The sequence below is a fragment of the Thermobia domestica genome, chromosome 1 (genome assembly GCF_964235325.1).
Source record: "Thermobia domestica chromosome 1, izTheDome1.hap1.1, whole genome shotgun sequence".
Lineage (NCBI taxonomy): Eukaryota > Metazoa > Arthropoda > Insecta > Zygentoma > Lepismatidae > Thermobia > Thermobia domestica.
Window position 1 is genome coordinate 288,199,010 of NC_137454.1, and position 20,144 is coordinate 288,219,153.

General features: G+C 34.3%; 1 protein-coding gene across 4 annotated transcripts in view; it reads right to left on the minus strand.

Annotated features, from left to right (window-relative positions):
• The window catches only part of LOC145661242 (uncharacterized), a 729,570-nt gene that overhangs the window by 151,667 nt on the left and 557,759 nt on the right, over positions 1 to 20,144 (minus strand). For all 4 annotated transcript variants that reach the window (XM_081726693.1, XM_081726692.1, XM_081726695.1 and 1 more), the window contains exon 3: positions 12,783 to 12,884. In XM_081726693.1, coding sequence (XP_081582819.1) covers positions 12,783 to 12,884 — 102 coding nt within the window. The remainder of the gene's footprint in view (positions 1 to 12,782; positions 12,885 to 20,144) is intronic.

Below are 20,144 nucleotides of genomic sequence, written 5' to 3' on the forward strand. Positions count from 1 at the left end.
TATGTAGTGAAGATCTGTTTTGTTGAGACAGAAAGATTCTATATACGCAATTTGTAACGTTAGTAACGAAATATGAACCTAAAATTAGCGTTGTTAGAAAACATGAGGGAAAAAAGATGGTTGTAAAGAATATCAGTGAAAATAAACGTCAAGAAAAAATGTAATACTAAAGAAGAATACAGAGTAGACTTTATGTTTTTAATTATTATTACTGAATGCATAATGTAAGAAAGAGAAATAAATGCACGAACAGGAATGGCAAGAGAAGTCTAACCATTGGAACCTACATTTGAGCTAGACTCTGGCGGCATAAAATATTGGCTACACTATATGTAGTTCTCCAAATATAAGGATTACAAGAATTTTTTTATTCAAAATATATTGGATTTTTTAATCCAAAAAGACTCATCAATCAGAAACATGGGCACTTTTTATGTTAGCTCAAACTCCAAACGTAAAATGTAGTGTATTTATCCTCACCGGCTTTTATGTTCATTTATTATTTTTAATGAGTATTCTTGATAAGACGATTAAGATTTAAACTTTATGATGGTAACGTAGCAGCGAAAACTTTCGATTTCTAAAATGACTTATCTCTCCACTTCCCTGTTTACTTATTATAAAATATACCTAGGTAACATATTTGTCATTTTCCATATTACTTCACCACCAAAACTAATTAGCCCAATCACTGCTAACCCCATCAGAATGTCCTGATGCGCCCTGATGTTCTTTCTTTTACTGATCAGTATACTTTTACTTGTATCAGTAAAATACTTCATTGAATATTTCAGTCGAGGAAAACGTTTATACTAGAATAACTAATTAAGAACGCAGAAAACTTGACAAAATATTTTCAGCATAACAACAGGATTGACACAAGAATCGTCAGGTATATTAGATAGCTTTATCTTTTAACACAAATGAATATCAACATTTTGACTTCAACCCAAGGCGTTGCAAGAATATCGCAGGCTCCCTGTGATTTTTAATATTCTACAGTTGACTTCAACCATATTCTCAATCTTTATTCGTCTCTATAAATTAGCGACTAAGTTTCACAACTACAGAATACAACGAACAGAATTATGTTCTTCAGCAAATTTATTTAAATAAAGTTTTTGAATTGAACGGTCCGACAAATTACCAGCAAAACAGATTATCATTTGTTTTCTTCTGGAATTCCATATGAGATTAACATTGTTGGAGAAAACAAGTTAAAGAACAAGGAAAACTATATTAGAAGGAACCCAAAACAAAGATTCAAGTTTCTCCCATGCCTCGGTTTGTGGTATTTTTACTTAGGCGAATTCTACAGCACAAAATTATTTATTGATCGCATTTTACAATCCTGGTTCTCAGTAATCAAGCCTACAACTGAAAGTACATATGCATTTCCTTAATGCTTTATTCTCTAACACTACTCAGATTAAAAGTTACTTTGAACGAAGACAATACGACATTCCTCAGAAACCATCCACGAAGTAGCTACTGTCGCTTTCATAATACTTAAACCAATGTAAACAACATGCCCTCCATAATGGAAAAGTGCCAACCAAAAGAGCTTGTAGGCGTTTAAGAACCGCAGTGAGACAAAGGACCAATATTCATTTTCAAAGTCACACAGCTGTTGAAGATAAATACAAATTCCTTACAAAGTTCAATTTCGACAAAGTGAAGATCACACATTAACTGAAATTCTTGTAAGATTACACACCTTTTTTAGTTACTTTTTAAAATTAAGTGTATATTTAATAGGATGATTAGTGGGAAAAATTAATAGCATTTTATATCAAAATCTATTTTGTTTCGTCGCTGACTAGGTTAACTAAGGTCAAAACTAACTTGAGAACTTTGACCAACAACAATCATGAAATCATAGTTTTACTCAGATACTGTGACAAGTTTCCAAGCTTCATACAAGTTCGATTTCTAATAGAAAATCTAACATTTTCTCAATGCCAATACATTTCATTAGCAGTAATTCTACTTGAATAATTATGAAAAGGAGTCTTCATTTAATTTTATTATTCTGATGGATCACTTTCCCCTTATTTTCTGTGTACAGCATCATTTTTAACTCGATAACCGTTGCCACTGTAACCAAAATGTTTGCATACACCGTTTAGACTTACAATCTATGCTACGCATAAATATGCGTAGACTTATACAACAATGACTATGACCGTTCATTCAGCTGCTTGTGGACGAGTCTGAGAGTAAAAACAGAAAGACCTAGAAATTAGCTTTTTCTTATGCATTCAGTGTCGCAAGAATAGGCTTTACTTCCGCCCTCATCACTTCCGGTTTATATATTGAACCCCATAGTTTAGAAGTCAACCATAGGAAATGAAATGAAATGTGGGAGGAAATGGGAGAACCCCGAGGAAACCCACTCACACGGTGTTTATCCACCACAAAGTTCACTTGGCAGGAGCAGGGTTTGAACCCGCGACCCCATACACCAGAGGTGAAGGCTCTACCACTGAGCCACCGCTGCCCTCTAAGTCAACCATAGGTTTACAACATGAAACGGAACTTTAAGAGTTAACTAATGAAAATATTCATAATTAAATACTTCATTGTAAAAAAAAAAAAAAAAAAAAAAGTTTTCAACTTGTTGAAATATCAATACACCACTAGGCACTACTCATATATACTAATACATAAAAGAATATGTTGCATGAGTGTTTGTTATCAGATCTGCGCATAGAGAGGAATTACCTTCAGCCAAAAATTTCTTAGCACAGATAGATCTTCAACAGATCTAATCATGGATAAAGATTTTTTAAAAAGATTTTTGACTTGAAGAGAAATTGGTGGGCCGAAAAAAAAAAAATTATAGATACTGAACGTCTGAGATAGACAATACAACAGCTTTTTCTCCTATCATCCAGATTGCATACCTTTCAGGTTTCAAATCTTTGAATTCTTTTTGCATTAACCTTACGATCCTTTTCATGCGAAGTACGGGAATACGTCAACTGAGCCCAAGACTCAAAATGAACAATGCAAAAGATATGGTTTCATCGTTATAGATTTCATGCATTTCTTTAGTTTCAAAGATTTTATATAAACATTGTTCTTTCCGTATGAAGTACGAGCACTTCTGCTAGCATAAATTAAAATACTTATGCGTAGCAGTGACAAAGAACAGTAAAGTTAAAGAGGAAATAAATATCTGAATCATTATCGTCATACGTATTCCACCATCATTTGCAATAATTGAATGGCGGAAGTAAATAATAAACCCCACAAATTTAAAATAAAAATCTGTAACTAGAACCATAATTCTGTTTGTTGCACTATATACAGGGTATTTGAAAACAACACCGACAACATTTGGGAGGTGATTCCTGACACCAAGATAAGACAAAACGTATAGGCCAACCCGGGTGCACAAATGCTTCCTTTCGGAGTTATAGGCTGCTGAAAACATGAAAAAAAATAATTCTAAAGGTCCATAGCTCCAAACTTATGGGACTTACCGTAGTCGGGTTAAGATATCATTTAAAAACTAGTATGTGCTCTATCGAAATATCCATGTTTTAGAATCCTGCGATGCTTCCGCAACAATTTTTATGGAGAGATTTTATCTACTGGCATATAATTTGAAGTACTCGCCAAGTCCCTCCATAAAAAATGTTGCGGAAGCACCGCAGGATTTTGAAATGTGGATATTTCGATAGGGCACATACTAGTTCTTTTACCCGACTATGGTAGGTTCCATAGTTTTGGAGCTATGGACCTTTAAAGTTCATTTTTTATATATATATTTTCGGCAGCCTATAACTCCGAAAGGAAGCATGTGCATTCAGGTTGGTCTATACTTTTTTGTCTTATCTTGGTGTCAGGAATCACCTCCCAAACGTTGTTGGTGTTGTTTTGAAACACCCTGTATAGAAATGTAGCCTCTGGCAGGACTTTCTCGAAATCAAGTGTTGAAGTGAATGTTCGTAAAAATGGGTGAATTAAGCATCATGTACTTCTGTCAGCATTTGTGGATGGCATAATTTGTTTCCGCTGGGATCCAAATAAATATGCTACGTATGGAACTTTTGGCGTTGATCTTTAAACATTGCAATGAAAGGGAGAATTGTAGTTAGTCTACATTTGAAAAACAAGAAATTTGAAAGAATAAGTAGACCACAAGCTTTTTTTTCAAAAGGAAGAACTAAAAAAAACATATCGCATGAAAATAAAAGGTGAATTATAGATGTTCGTATGCTTTCTTTACCTAGCACTCATGTTTTTCAGAACCGAAAATGCCTTTGCACTTTCATTGTCACTGGAAGAGACGGCATTACTTGACTCGTCCGTGGACGAACAAACAAAAAAATTAAAATGAATCGTTCAGTTTTATGTCCCAAGAGCATGCTGTGTAGAATAAAGGAGAGGTGAGGATGAGAATGAATGGAATAATGAAATAAAGAGAGTAGAAAGATATGGAAGAACCCCGAGAAGACCCGCGCACACGGTGTTTGTCTACCACAAAGCTTACGTGGCACGACCTGGGATCGAACCAGGAGCCCCACACACCAGAAGTGAAGACAATAGTCCCAAGCAGGAAAACAGAGGATACTGCACGATATAGCTCTTCATAATAGACACAAAGCACGTTCATCGAATATAGTTCTGCTAGTATGGTCGAGATATGCGAGATATGCAAGCAGCACAAAGAATACATAAAATAGATAGAGAAAAGCATTTGTCCAAATCTAAATGAAGACAATGATGTGGTCCACAAGACTAATAACAGGAAAAGTGAATCATAAGAACAGACAGTTTTAACTGATATAATGTGATAAATGATACAAAAACAATTTGGTAGGTATATGTTAACCTCCATTGCGCTGCGCCTTACGCGGAATGCACGGCCAATAATTCAAATAAAAATATATTAGATTGAAAAAAAAAAAACAACGTAAAAACCTTACTTTTTTTGGAGGACAAAGGATTTTACCAATGCCTAATACTTAATACGCTTCAAATCGTTTCTACTACATAGAGTATATTCTCATATATTCCTGCTTCTACGATTTTCAAAACTGATAGAATAGAAATATGGCCAAACGAATATAAATAATGCATACGAAATATTTAAAAGATTTTCTTTTCTTCTTCTTCTTCTTCTTTTTTTTTTTTAAACTTTCAAAAACTTAGTAAAATTGAATATCATACATGCATCCTACGCTTCTGACCTCTTTGACCTAATGCAATCTACTTCATCGTTAAATATTGGTTAGTATAAATAATAAGTGGCCACAAAGTATATACTCATACGTTCCGTGGCATTTCAAACGTACAGATCAAGTTCATCTCCTTTGGCAAAAAGGAGAATTCCAAGGTACACTAGAAGGTATTCTACGAGCTCTCACCACATGGCTTTGGATATACTCCAAAACAATGAAAGGAAGCTTAAATGTAGGACGAGGATGGTGCAGAAGAACTTAAGATACTCTTCGAGGCGTGGGAATGCTATATTTAGTGGAACAAATTCTTTTACGTCAGTCTGCTAGACCTTTATTCACGAGGTTATGAAATAGTGGAAGCGAAAGTATTGTTTACTGCTTAGTGAGCTTAGTGGTGAATCTTGTATAAACGCACATCAATGTCATAACTAGGAAAACTCTTTACGTACGTCTTCACGTGTATAATAAGTCACGTTATTTATCTTGGTTCAAAACCAGGAAGTAAGCTTGTGTTTGCAGCGTGAGAATAAAATTTTACTTGTTAATTAGTAGGAGGAAATCCAACTCGCTTTGATCATTAAAATAAAACTTCTATTGAAAGAGTATGTAATACACACTGACACAATATTATCGTTCTGAACTTCTAAACTGTGTTATCCGTAAGTAGTGGAAGATTTATAGAACTGCTATGTTTGTCCGTCCGCCTGTTGACAGATATTACATCAAAAACGGTCACAGAAAGCCAGGAAATGTTCTCTAATATGGATCAGCATCCCAACAATACGTTCTATCTCTTATGTTAACCCTGTATTCCAAATAGAAGTGGTAATAATTTATCATTTCCGGTTTAGTATGAATCGCAACGGAACAAAAATGGTAAGAGAGAGCGAGAAAGTTTTCTTTGAAACGGATTCAAAACTTTAAGTCAAGTGATTGAAGTGGTTGAAATCCACTGCAACTTCCGGTTTCAATACACATCTTTACAAAGTAAAGATGGTAACTAATTGCGAAAACTTTTTCTCGTATGAATTTAGAATCTCAATAATAGATTCTATCTTCGTCCTTAAAAATTTATTCCAACCGGAAGTTACACACCAGTTCCGTTTCTGAATGTTAATTACAATAGAAGAAAAATGGTACAAGATAACGAAAAACAGCTTTCTGGTATAGATTTAGCGCCTCAAGAATAGACGCTTTCTCTACCCACATTAGGCCACTAAAATCAGAAGTGGTTAAAATCTTCTGCAACTTTCGATTTCAGTGTTGATCCTCACAGAGAAAAAAAAAATGTAGATTCTTGACGAATGTATTGTCCAAAAACATGTTCAATCTTTACTCTAGTTCATATACTATAACCGAGAATAGCAAAAATCTACCACTCCGTTTTGAGTATTCATCTCTATAAAGGAAGAACTGTAAGAGATCGAGAAACGGGTATTTTGTACGGATTCAGAATTTCAAGGTCAGATGCTACCTCTGCCCTTAACCCTACGAATCACACGTGAAAAAAATTTACAACTTCTAACGAAGTTCCAACATTGATCACCATAGAGCAAAAATGGTTATAGACATTTGGAATATTTTCTTGATATTAATTTACAATCCTAAGCATAAGTTGAATCTCGGTTCTAATGGCCCCATTTAAACTGTAAATAGTAGAAATTTTCCACCACTTCCAGTTTTAATATTGGTACATATGGAGCAAGACCAGTAAAATATAACACGAAGTGATTTCTCTTATAGAATTTAGTGTCTCATCTTAATCCCTTTATTCAAACCGGTTTAAATACTGAACTTTCACTTACCAAAAACTATTAAAGGAAAAATTATTTCTTGATGTAGTTTGATTTTGATTTGATTTGATTTGATTTTCAGTTGAGCGTCTCTTTCAGCAGCGGCGGTGTACGAGAGTGGACCTACAGCTTAACGTGGGATCCGAACCACATGAGTTCCCGCCGGGAATCGAAGATGGGTCTCCCACGCCACAGGTATTTTTTTGATATAGATTCAGCATCCTAAGTGTAAGTTCCATATTCCCCATTCTCCGCTTATTGAAAACGAAACTACTAAATCTATCACGATCTGATCTGAATATTAAAGCCCTATAGTATGAAAGTCTATTGTAATTTTGTACTTTTACAATGTGAAACGAAACACCTTACCCAGTGACTTCCATCTGTAACCAAATCTTACGCAATTCTTTGGTGGCAAGAAAATTCAGTACAATGAAGAAGTCATCTCCACAGTAACAGGCTATTGAGCATCCCCGAACGAATCAACATATTCTACTGGTGCCAAGGCAATGGGAGGCTATTAGCAGAAGTGTATTAAACTTAGAGATAATTACGTTGAAAAATAAAACCTCAATAATCCTGATATTGTGTGACTTTCTATCCGATTCTTAGTTTCAGAACAGCCAGCGAATTACGTCAAGAGCATTATGTATATATTAGCTTTTATTTATCATAGTAGATTAGAAACATCCTTAATTGCATGCAGTGCCGTGCCGTGGAAAATCAGCGCCCGGGGTGAGAGTATACGACGGCGCCCCATACATATATTCCAAGAAAATTTTCCTTTCTTTTGTCCCCTTTTCTCCCGATTTTATTCGCCCCATTACTTCGGCGTCCGGGGCCGTCGCCCCGCTCGCCCCTCCCTACGGCACGGCCCTGATTGCATGATCACTTTGTTTACTTAAGAAAATGTTCTACCGAGTTGAAATGAACTTAAATTTAGTTCCTAAAATAAGGAAAATATAGATATTTATTTTGCTAAATATTTTATTCAAATAAAGAAAATACTAAATACCGGTAAGTAAATTCTTCTGCTTTGATTTTCTACTACGCATTCTCCATTCGCACAGAACTTTGTTGTATCACATTTTCGTTATAAACAAAATACACGCATCAATTAATTTATAGAAGTTTAGATCTTACATTCTTTATATACGTCAAACAATAGCATCAAATTCTGAAAGCGATTTTCTTTATTTCTAAAAATTGTTGCGCTCTCTGTGATGCATTCTTTTTTGCACATGCCCTATTTTAATGCTTAATATCTATGACTTTTGGACAAGATTTCAAATAGTTATTACTTTGTGAGTGACTATTCCTACTTGGCGTTGAAGATTAAATTTTCACCACTGTCTCCTCAAATTATTTACGTTTCTTGTTCGAAACCTCATTAACATTTCTTACCATTAAAGTCTTCCTGATTTTGATTTAGTACCTAAATAAATATTTTTGATTGCAATATTATTGGATTCATTAAACATTAAATCACCTCCATCTAACGAAGATGTGTTCCAAAAGATTTTCTCTGACTAAATGTTTCATAATTGAATGACTTGTAGGCGACGACATTCACATAGGTTTCTTTTTTAGTGAAAATATATTGTAACCTATGTAATGAGTAAAATTTACCATCGTAGAAAATACCAAAGAACTCTTCAGCCTTAGAACATTAGTGAGAAATATACTGCCCATTATTGAATTTAATCTTTCGCGTCTACCACGGATATGTAGTAATGTGACACCATTACAACGACAATCGCAGAGTACATGGGAAATGTTATGGTGTTTCCTTATAACATTTTATTAATGCATTATAATAATTCAACTATTTTTTTTAAAAAAAAAGGTAAAGTAGTGGAATTACGAGGTATTATCGACACCTACTACGAACATAGGCTATGTAGTAAGACAACGGTGTTCATCCGTCCAACATCTATGAGGTACCCCAATTCTCCTGACAAGTGCCTCCACAAAAGCAAGCTCTGCCTTTAAACTTTCTCAATGGTTTTGATTTAAAAGTACACCATGTGCGTGGGTTTTCTCGGGGTTCTCCCGTTTCCTTCCACTTTCTTCATTCTACAATTTCATTAATTTCCCATTATCACCGTATCCTTTAGCCTAGCCGGCATAACGATGGGACGTAAAACTTAAAAAAAAAAAAAAGATTTAAAAATAACTCCCACTCTGTACATGACAGCCTTGATATAAACATCTAGTGTATATTATAAATTATTTAAATCTTTACTTGCTATCAGCTTTAAACGTTTCATTCCCACTTGCCATACACACACAACTTTGAATTACACACTTTGAGCCGTGACCCCTTTCTTGTGCACTAATCCCTGTAAATGGAACGGACTCCGAGAGACTTGGAGATAAAATACCGTCATGCACATGGAGTGTATGTATGAGGCTGCCAATGTAATTCTAATGGCTATAATGAAGAGTGTGGGACGCACATACTGTAAATGCAATATACTTAAACGTCTCTAAATGTGAGTATGTAACGCAAGAAAAGCATAACATTGAGTCTCTTTATTTCATAATCGATTTTATTAACGATCTTCTGTTATTTGGTGAAAACGAAATAGTTTAAATAGTTTCAGGTGAAAAATTGCCAAATACAAAAAAAAAATCGCTCTTTTATTACTATTCTGTGATTAATTACTGAGAAACGAGGCATGAAATAATTGGACCTAAATCAATCAGTTTATTTTTATTCAATTATTCTATACTATTATACATCTGAAAAGAGTAAAAGTGACTCTCACATCATCACCCAGGCCATATTACTACAGGTAGAAACGTGAATTTTTGAACAAAATTCTTTTTGTTACGAAAGAAATGATTTTTTAAAAAAATATACATCTCTTAGGGAGATTTTTTTTCTAAGAAGAGAATATCTCACGAATCCCTGAAGTTAGAAAGATTAAAGTCGGCATATAACATTTCCACTACGAATAACAACACGTATTTCAGTGTTTTGAAAATATTCGCGCCTCAGAGGGGAAAGAAGGGCAATTTGTATAATGCTCAAATTTCTCACTATTTATTAAGAAAAATGTCCAAAACAAGTATTCGTTTAAGTTGGAGGTGATATATTGGTATTTCAACTCTCAACTAAAAGGAAGAGACTTTTTCCTTCGTTTTTGAAAATTTTTATTATTAAAATTTCTCATCATTTGTTGTAAAATATCTAATGTAAAGAGTCGCTGAGATGTAAACTTTGGTGGTGTTTAAACTCTCAACTAAAAATAAGAGAATACGTGTTTCAGCATTTTTGAAAATTAAGCTCCTAAAAGGAAGAAGAACTAATTTCTATAATGTTCAAATCTCCCACTATTTATTATGAAAACACCAATGCAAGGATTTTCTTAACTTGTAAGTCAGAAAATCGATATTTAAACTATTAATTAAAAATGAAGGAATACGTGTTACAGTGCTTTACATAAGCTTAACTCCTAAACGAGGACAATCTACCACTCTCTATATAAAGTAATTTCCAATGAATGAGTGATTAAACTGTTCAACATCTAGGTCAAACTGCTGAAAGTAGAAACATGGATAACATAGCAAGAGATTTGGGGATTTGGATAGTGTATACGATTTGTGGCCTAAGATATAATTACGGAATGATTTTTGGAAATTCAACGTAGAAAGAGAACGGAATTGTGGGGGTTGCAATAAGATGTTCATATCTCGGAGTTCCCTAAGGTGGATCACTAGGTGTTCTCGGTGCTATGCTAAACGCTGCTTGAATACTGCGGTGGAGGCGCGGTGGCTCACTGGTAGAGCGTTCACCTCCGGCGCTTGGGGTCCCTGGTTCAATCCCAGCTCGCGCCGTGTGGACTTTGTGGTGGACAAACACCGTGCTCGTGGGTTTTCTCGGGGTTCTCCCGTTTCCTCCCACTTTCTTCATTCCACCATTTCACTCATCTCTCATCATCACCGTCTCCTTTAGCCTAACCGGCATAACCGTGGGACGTAAAACTTAAAGATTTCATTTCATTTTTTTGAATACTGCGGCATTGCCAGATAGTGTCGAGTGTTTACAGATGCCAGATAACAAAGGGAGTAATCATGAAATTCTGCTTAGATACTTACTGGAGAACTTAGTTTTCGACCCTTACCGCGATTCCGCTTCTCAAAACTGCAACGCTAGAATCCAGGAATTTTCAATTTGTGACTACTACAATAAACGTAGAAATTTGGCAACAGCGCATTATGGCGTTCTGCGCAAGTTTCTTCTCAAAATCTATTTCCTTAAATGTAAATTAATATTTAAATAAAATATGAAACATAACACGGAAAACGGTCAAACAATATATCTATTTCGTGATAGGATTGTTAAAATACTTTAAACTTACAAATAAACATTTCATAAAATGGAGCACTTCTAGTAAGATCTAACAGCAAGTGCCATCTTGTGTGCTCATTGTAAAACGAATCAAATATTTTCTTTTATTTGTTACATTTTTTCGATATCAGGAGAGAGAACCAAATGAATCAGTGTCTTGTGCTGTAGCTGAAACAATACTCTATCTTATAGTACAATATTTATAATATGTAACGTTTCACTACGCAGTAGTTAAGGAAATGAGCTAAAATATGTACTGACTTCCGGGTGGTGATCCACCTTAAGATTAGAGACATGGAATTTAGTGTTTTTAATTAAATACCTACGTGTTCCAGCAATTAAATGCCGACTGAAAGCAGTGAATTCTTATTAATATTTAGTTCAAACTCTTTTCTGCCGAAGAATTTGAAGTTTAAAAGATATAAAACGATAATTATGCCTGTTCTGCTGTCGCTTACTTCGAGCCAAGAACGCAGATTGAAAATAATTGAAAATAAATAAAATACCCAGGAGAATATTTGTACTCAAGAGGAATGGAAAGCGGGAACCGGGGAAGGGAACTTCATAAAAAGGAAGTGCATAGCCTAACATTGAAGGGTCATTTTTAAATAAGGCTCAGGTGGGCAGATCATGTAGCCAGAATAGAAGAAAGTAGGACGCTTTCAAAATTTTAACCAGAAACCCAATCCAAAAAGACCATTAGGAAGATCTAGGAGCAGATGGGGGACAACATTAAGATAGATTTCGCAAAATTAGAAATAAAAGTAGAAACTGGATTTAGTTGGCTACAGACAGAATTCAATGGAGAATTTTTGTGAATTCCGTATTGAACTTTCGGGTTCCATAGACCATAGCGTTTTCTGATATTTGTCCAAGAAGGAAAGAAAAAAGTGGAAAGGAAAAGGACGGAGATTGAAGTACTTATTAAATTTGATATTTGGACTTTTCATTTAAAATAATTAAACGTATTTCAACGCTTGTAGATGTTTGACCTAGAATTAAAAAAAAAAAAAAAAAAAAAAAAGGATGGGAATGGCTCACTAAGATGCCCTTCCAGGTGTTCGAATTTCGTGCGAAAGGTGCAGAAGGAAGTAGAAAAAAACTAACCGCGGTAAAAGTAGTATTAAAAAACGAAATTACATCTTCAGTTTTATCCCGTGTAGGCTAAAGGAGACGGTGGTGAAGAGAACTGATGAAATGGTGGAATAAGGAAAGGGGGAGGAAATGAAGAGCTTGAGGAAAACTCCCATACATGGTGTTTGTGTTTGACCACTTGGCGTGAGCTGGGATCAAACCAGGAACCCCTCTATTACTGAATCATCGAGGCCCCCTGCTAGTATTATGTATATAAAGTTTATAACGGAAATCACTAAATCGATGTACGATCATTCAAAGTTGATTGTTTATTGAAATAGAAGTAATTGAAAACGGAATACTTACTGCATTGGATGTGTTGATATCGATGTTTGACTTCAGGTATTCGAGCACTTTCTCCAAATTGCCTGCCCTTGCAGCTCGGAGGAAAGCAGTGTTTCCATCCGACTGAAAAAGAAAGAAAAAAGAATTATTTTATGAGAAACTCTTCAAAGTTTTAACAATAAAACAATAAGTACTACTTGAATTTTAACTATCAATAATTATTATGACAAACAGAAAATTCTTTGTGTAAATGATAAATACATACAATGGGCAATTAAAGTATCACGATGTGATTAATAATGGGGATTAATATATATTTAACTGATAATATACAATATTCGCAAGAAGATATACAGATATGAAAAACTTCTAATTTATTGGTGTTTAGTTGTTGCAAATACTACGTTAAGCTTATTACGTTCAAATACAAACAGTAAAAATAAGTAGATATAATGATTAATAGTTGGGTTAGCATATGACAAACTTTAAAACAAAAGATACGAACCACTGCACTACACTTTCTCGTTCCAATTTCTTCGTTTTAAACTAAATCATGTTGTGCTCTAGGCATTAATGAAACATTTTCTTGTGATATACGAACAAAATTATAACACGTTTTCAGATAGCTTCACAAAAAGAAAACTCATCCTCAAAAGTAAACTATCTCTTGTAGATTTTTCCATAAAAAGTTACTTATATCATATGTTGGTGTTATTCATGAAATATAAGGCATTAACCACCATGAGGCATCAACGCTATGCCTAACCGTTTTATATTATATTACATATTTTATATCATATTATATATATATATATATATATATATATATATATATATATATATATATATATATAAATTTGTGTGCCGCATGGCACTTATAAATGCCTCACATTTTTTTTATTTTCGAAAATTATGCACATGAGTACGCAGAATTGGTCCAAATAGAATAAGAAAAATCAAAATTACGTTTTGGCCCCAGGGATATAGTTTTTGCTAATATATTGTGGCAGTTAAAGGGTTAAACCACACCTTGTGGATATTCTTATGGAAGTGATTTATGCAACATTATAGGAATATTCAATATGTATGAAATATTAACAAAATTGCCTGAAGTCTGTTTTGAGAAACCCTCCGATGAAAACATCTCCAAGAATAAACTACTCCTTGTAGATATTTTTCCAAGCCAAAAGCGTTATACCACCACACTTATTTATTTCATAAATAAATAATGGAATATTTATTTATGAAATATGAACATAACTGCCTCAGTTGATTTTAAAAATTTCCGGAAAATCTCACCCTAAGAATAAACTACATTTCGTACGTTTTTTCTAAGGACAAATGAGTTATGCTACATTGTCAAATTGATAATGAAATATTTATTTATGACATATGAACAAAATCGTTTGAATTGTTTTCGCTAAAAGCGTCAGAAAAAAGAGAAAGAACACTCCCAAGAGTAAACTACCTCTTCTCGGTTATTTCCAGATATATTACTTATACCACAGTATGGATTGGAGGCTAATGAAATACTGAATTACGAAATATAAACGAAATCGTTAGAGCCGTTTATGAGAAAATCACGTTTTCTTCTTAATTTTTATCCTTCAGTTAACTTCCTTATTTCTAGGGGTAGGATAAAAATTCGAGAAACTTCTGTGGAGAATCACACAGAAACCTTAAGTTTAAAATTTGGGTCAGATACGTTGGATGGTATGGCCTCTAGATGAGTGTACATTAGGACGAACGGACGAACAGATGGACATGTGGAAAAATAACTTTTTTCGGTATTTATGGGCCATGAAGGGTGTAAATCCTTTGAAATCTGGAATTAGATGTTTTCACTATCATTATATTTTCTTTTCTTCTTTCGTCACTCGAAAATAAAAAGAAAGGCATTTTTAGATTTCACACACAAATCAGATTACTCGGCAAAAACTCTTTAATGATATAGGGAGAAAACATAATCGATGCAATTAAACCTTTACAATACCAATTACGGGAATATTAATTTTTAAGGAGCTTGGTTTACCTAAACTTCATTATACAATTTACCCTGTTCGTCCGTAGATGAGGCAAGAAATCTTTAGATTTATTTGATAGATCACCATCAAATTTGATCAGAATGTAAAGGGTCAAAACTTATCGTTTTTGGAGGAAATATTTAAACCGAAAGTTGTTAAAATCAACTATTTCTGGGTTTTACATTGCTCAAGAGCAAAAATGGTAATTGATAGGGAGAACCGGTTTTGTGCAATCGATTAAGCGTTCAAAAATTACATTTCATCTCCATTCGTAATTCCCTACTAAAACCGGAAGTGGAAGAAATCTACTACAACTCTCGGTTTCGATATTAATCTACAGAGAAAAAATTATAGGAGACAGCGAGAAGCGGTTTTCTTTTGGAATCGATTTAAGAGGCCTCATCCAGGCGAAATTAAAATACCGCTAATTTTACAGTAATTATGTGATATCTTCAAATAGATAAAAGATAATTGAAATGTGGAACAAGAGCGCCCTAGACAATATTATTTTGCGTGAGGTACCATTATCACAAGTCACCTAGTCGCTTTCCGTTTTCAGCCGTTTAGAAACGCGAAAATAAATGCCGATTTTCAAAATGGCTGGAAATCGAAAGCAGATAAGTGAGTCGTGATAACGGTATCTCATGTAAAATGATATTGTCTAGGGTGCTCTTCTTACACATTTCGATTATCTTTTATCTATTTGAAGATATCACATAATTACTGTAAAATTAGCGGTATTTTAATTTCGCCAGGATGAGGCCTCTTAATGTTCTAACGGAGGGGGGGTGCGGTGGTTTAGTGGTAGAGCGTTCACCTCCGGTGCTTGGGGTCCCTGGTTCGATCTCAGTTCTCGCCGTGTGGACTTTGTGGTGGACAAACACCGTGCTCGTGGGTTTTCTCGGGGTTCTCCCGTTTCCTCCCACTTTCTTCATTTCACCATTTCACTCATCTCTCATCATCACCGTCTCCTTTAGCCTAACCGGCATAACAGTGGGACGTAAAACTTAAAGATTTCATTTCATTTTTTAATGTTCTAACAACCATCTTGTTTCCTAACCCTGTATTCAAAACAGAAGTGACGGAAATCAACTACTTCCGATTTTAACGTTGATCGTTATAGACTAAAAATGGTTAACATAGCGAGAGGCAGTTTTCTACAATCAACTAAGCTTTCCAAGAATATATTTCATCTATACTCTTAATATCTATTGAAAACCGGAAATGGCAAAAAAAAAAAAAAAATCAACCACTTCGTTGAGTAATAGATAGAAAGTAGTAGTTCTGTGCAATCCATTAAACATCCCAAGAATACATTTCATTTCCATTTTCAACTTCATACTCAAACCGGAAGTGGTTGAAATCCACTATAATTTCCGGTTGCAATATCGTTGTACAGAGAGCAAAAACAATACGAGATAGGGAGAAGCAGCTTTCTCGAATCGATTTAACGTCCTAATAATAGGTACCATCTTTTCTCTTAACCTTTTTATTAAAATCGGTGATCACTATACAATAAAAACTGTAATAGATGATGAGAAACGGCCTTCTGTAATCAATCAAATGCAACCAAGAATATTACATATTCATTCTTATCTCTCGATTAAAGCCGGAAGTAGCAAAAAACATTCGCTTCCGGCTTTAACGTTTATCGTTATCGAGTAAAAACGGTAACAGCGACAAGCGGATTTCTTTTAATAAATTAAGCATTTCAAGTATATATATTCTCCACTCTAATCTCTCTTTACTGCAACCAGAAACGATATAAATATACTACCATTTCCAGTATCAATATTGAGATCATATCACACCCTATAAACCAAACTCCTTTACGTGATATACACGTGACACTGCTATTTGATTTCCTTCGCGCTTACATCTGGATTTGTTGTTCTTTTAAATTTAACATTGCAACAATATTATTATTAACTGCTATGTACAAATATAGATTAAAATTGAATTCTTTGTATGTATCCTCAAAAAAGATAGACATTTCCCTATTTTTCTAAAACCACACCCGAACCGTCTTTAGGGCTCGAAAAAAAAAAATCTTCAGTAAGAAAGTGCGTCTGGTCAACTCAATTAATGGGACATTAAAAAAAACCGACAAAAGTTATTCAATGAAGTTTGTGTATACGAAGTTCATATGTTTGATCAGAGTTCGAACTCGCAAACCTGCAGTTCAAGTATGTTAAATACAAAGCCAAATTTTGAAACTCAACGTGAAACACTGAATAACATTATAATGAATATATTTCTGGAAGAAAAGTTTTAAATAATTTATAAAGACTTCAAACTAAACGTGGAGACCTATTTTTTATCAACAAGTATTCACACGAGAAGAAAACATTTAAAAGAACTAGACATGTCATAATGAAGCTGGAAACTTGGCTATATTTGTTAACAGACCACATAATTTTTAATGAGTCAGATGATTGTGTTTCATGTTTTGTGGGCTATCGAAGTCATTACGCTCTAAATTTACTACTAAAGTTACTGGAACCACTTAAGTCGCTGAACTGCAAACAGGATTTGAAAATACAAACACATGTACCGAAAGCGTAAAGCTGCACGAGAGAATCGAAATAAATAAACAAATAAATGATCTCCCTCGTGGTTAAGCAGTTAGCCCACGTGCCTTTGGTGTGGGAGATCTGGGTTCGATTCCCGGCGGGAGCTTACGTGCTTCGGATTCCATGTTAAGCTGCAGATCTACGTCTCATCTAGCCTCGCTACTGAAAGGGATGATAAAACTCAACATATCGAATCAAATTATATATTATTATACAGTTCAACGATTTTTTTAAAAAAATAAGCAGTTGAGTATACAGTGTTCAAGAGATTTCTAATAAGTAATTTCCATTCCTTCTAATACGTTAAAACTATTGTAATTTTTGTTTGTTATTGATAGTATTTTTTCTTCCAGTCAAACTGAGGTTATCACTTTATTGAGAACACATAATAATAATAATAATAATAATAATAATAATAATAATAATAATAATAATAATAATAATATTTTTTAAAAAATATTTCAATTACATGAATATACTGTAATAATGCCTTCACCAATGGATAATACAGGAAAGAAAAACTAGCGAAAATAGGGGCAATGAACTAAGTAGCGCATGATTATCAGTCAATAAATTCTGATTCTATCTGTTGAAGTTTCAGTGCACGCAAAGAATGCAGAACTTTAGACAGGGAAGTGCACGGTGTCCCAGGTGGGATGGGCACGCGATTTCGTTTCGTCATTCTCTTCCTTGCATGACTTGGCAACTCTGCCTCGAATGAGGTTTCCATTTTTCGTTAAAGAAGACAGAAGCATATTCGTACAAGCTTTTTTATTCCGTAGCTAACTGCAGAATAACAGAAGCAGACATATTTCTTTGAAATATTCTTTCGGTTTTTTTTCTACTGTAAGTTTTCCAACATTGGAATTGCCTACGTTTCCAAATACTAGACTACCGTATTACAATATTCTTTGAAAGAACAAAGTGACTACTTTTACGAGAATTTACATCGTATTTTAATTTTGACAAGGAACGTATAGGTCACTAGCTTTCTTAGGGATATTGATATGAATAATATCTTTCAAACAGCAATAGTCTTTTGAACTGCTTCATTTTAATGCTTTATTTTTTTAAATTATAGAAAAGTTTTATTGTATATTTAATACTTTTAAACTTACAGGCTTTTAAACTGCTCGTACATATATTATCTTAGATTCATAGGGTCTTATGCAGAGACGTTCTGACACGTGATTAGAGCCATACTAAGGAGTGTGACTAACATGTTTCCTGCAGTAGTCAGGCTTTTAGTATGAAGCTAATCGTACGTCAAAACGACTCTGCAAAAGGCCCATAGTTTCTACGTCATTGTCATCAGAATGAATTAAGCTTTCGCATACACATCCCTTTTGGATGCCAAATTAGGGACAAATTCCGAGATTTTCTCGCAAATTTCAAGAAAATAACTTTCCGGTAATCTATTTGAGCTCCCCTAACGGATCTTTGGTCGCAGATACATCCATGAATCGTAAACACACATCCTTCCTTCAAGACTTTTAAATAGACGAAATACGAATATTAGGTATGAAGATAACAATAATTTTGTAATCAAAAATATAGTGCGAAATTGATTTTTTTTAAGAAAAAGTAACAAAGAATACACTTAAGGTTAGTTTAAAGGGACAAGTTTTGCCGATAGATGTCACTACAGTCTTCACATCTCTCTCATGTATTTTTTAAATTTCACGAAAATTCACGATTTCTCTTACAAATTTCAACCTAGAGATTTCAAATTTTTAGAGAAGGAACTTCATAACCTATCGAAAGCAACAATTCGTGCCGATTTTTTATTTAGAATTTTCTTCATTGATGAAATGGCTTGTTTGTTGAAAGGGATATCCAAATCTTTAACAATATAACTGTTTCAACAGTGAAGAAAAATCTAAATAAGAAACCGACACGGATTGTTGCCTTCGATAGGGTATGAAGTTTCTTCTCCAAAAATTTGAAGCCTGTACGTTAAAATTTGTAAGAGAAATTGTCGATTTTCGTGAAAGATAAACAATACATGAGAGAGATACGAAGACTGTAGTGACATCTATTGGCGAAACTTGTCCCTTTACACCAACCTTAAGGAAGGTCGTGCTCATGCCCTAATTGTCTTAGACTCGAGCCTTATAAATGGTTGTCTTTAGAATGAAGAGGACTTAAAACACTCACAGATTAAAGAATTAAAGAAGTGGAAAACAAGTAAAACATATGAACGACTTAACGTCTTTTTGAAAAATAGTTTTTTGGGGTCCTTTTTATTTTTTACTGAAATCAAGTCCTGCAAAAGTTTCCCAATATTACTTTGAAATGATTAAAAAATTGAGGTCCTGAAAAAAATAACGAAACTTCCAGTTTAACGTTCCAGAATTAGGTTAAAAGGAGACGGACGATTAATGGAAGTGAATGGTTATTAAAAAGTTGAGTTGATTCTGAGTTTAACGTCCCGTTCAGCAGCAAGGCTATATAAAACGTGGACCTACTGATTAACGTGGAATCCGAACCACATGAGCTCCTGCCGGGAATCGAACCCGGGTCTCCCACTGGTTATTAAAGTATTAGTAGAATGGAAAGGTGCGACGAAACGGGAGAACTGACCAAAGGTACAGTAGAACCTGTTCCTCTTGCGCTGAATCCTTATCAAAAAGCCATTACTCGCTATCCCTTAGTGTTCTTGTCTTACGGCGATAAGGGTTGAAACTGGAAATTAATTTGAACTACTTCCAGTTTGAACAGAGGGTTAAGGGAGGAGATAGAATATATTCCTGAATAGAATATATGGAAATCAGTATTGAAACAAA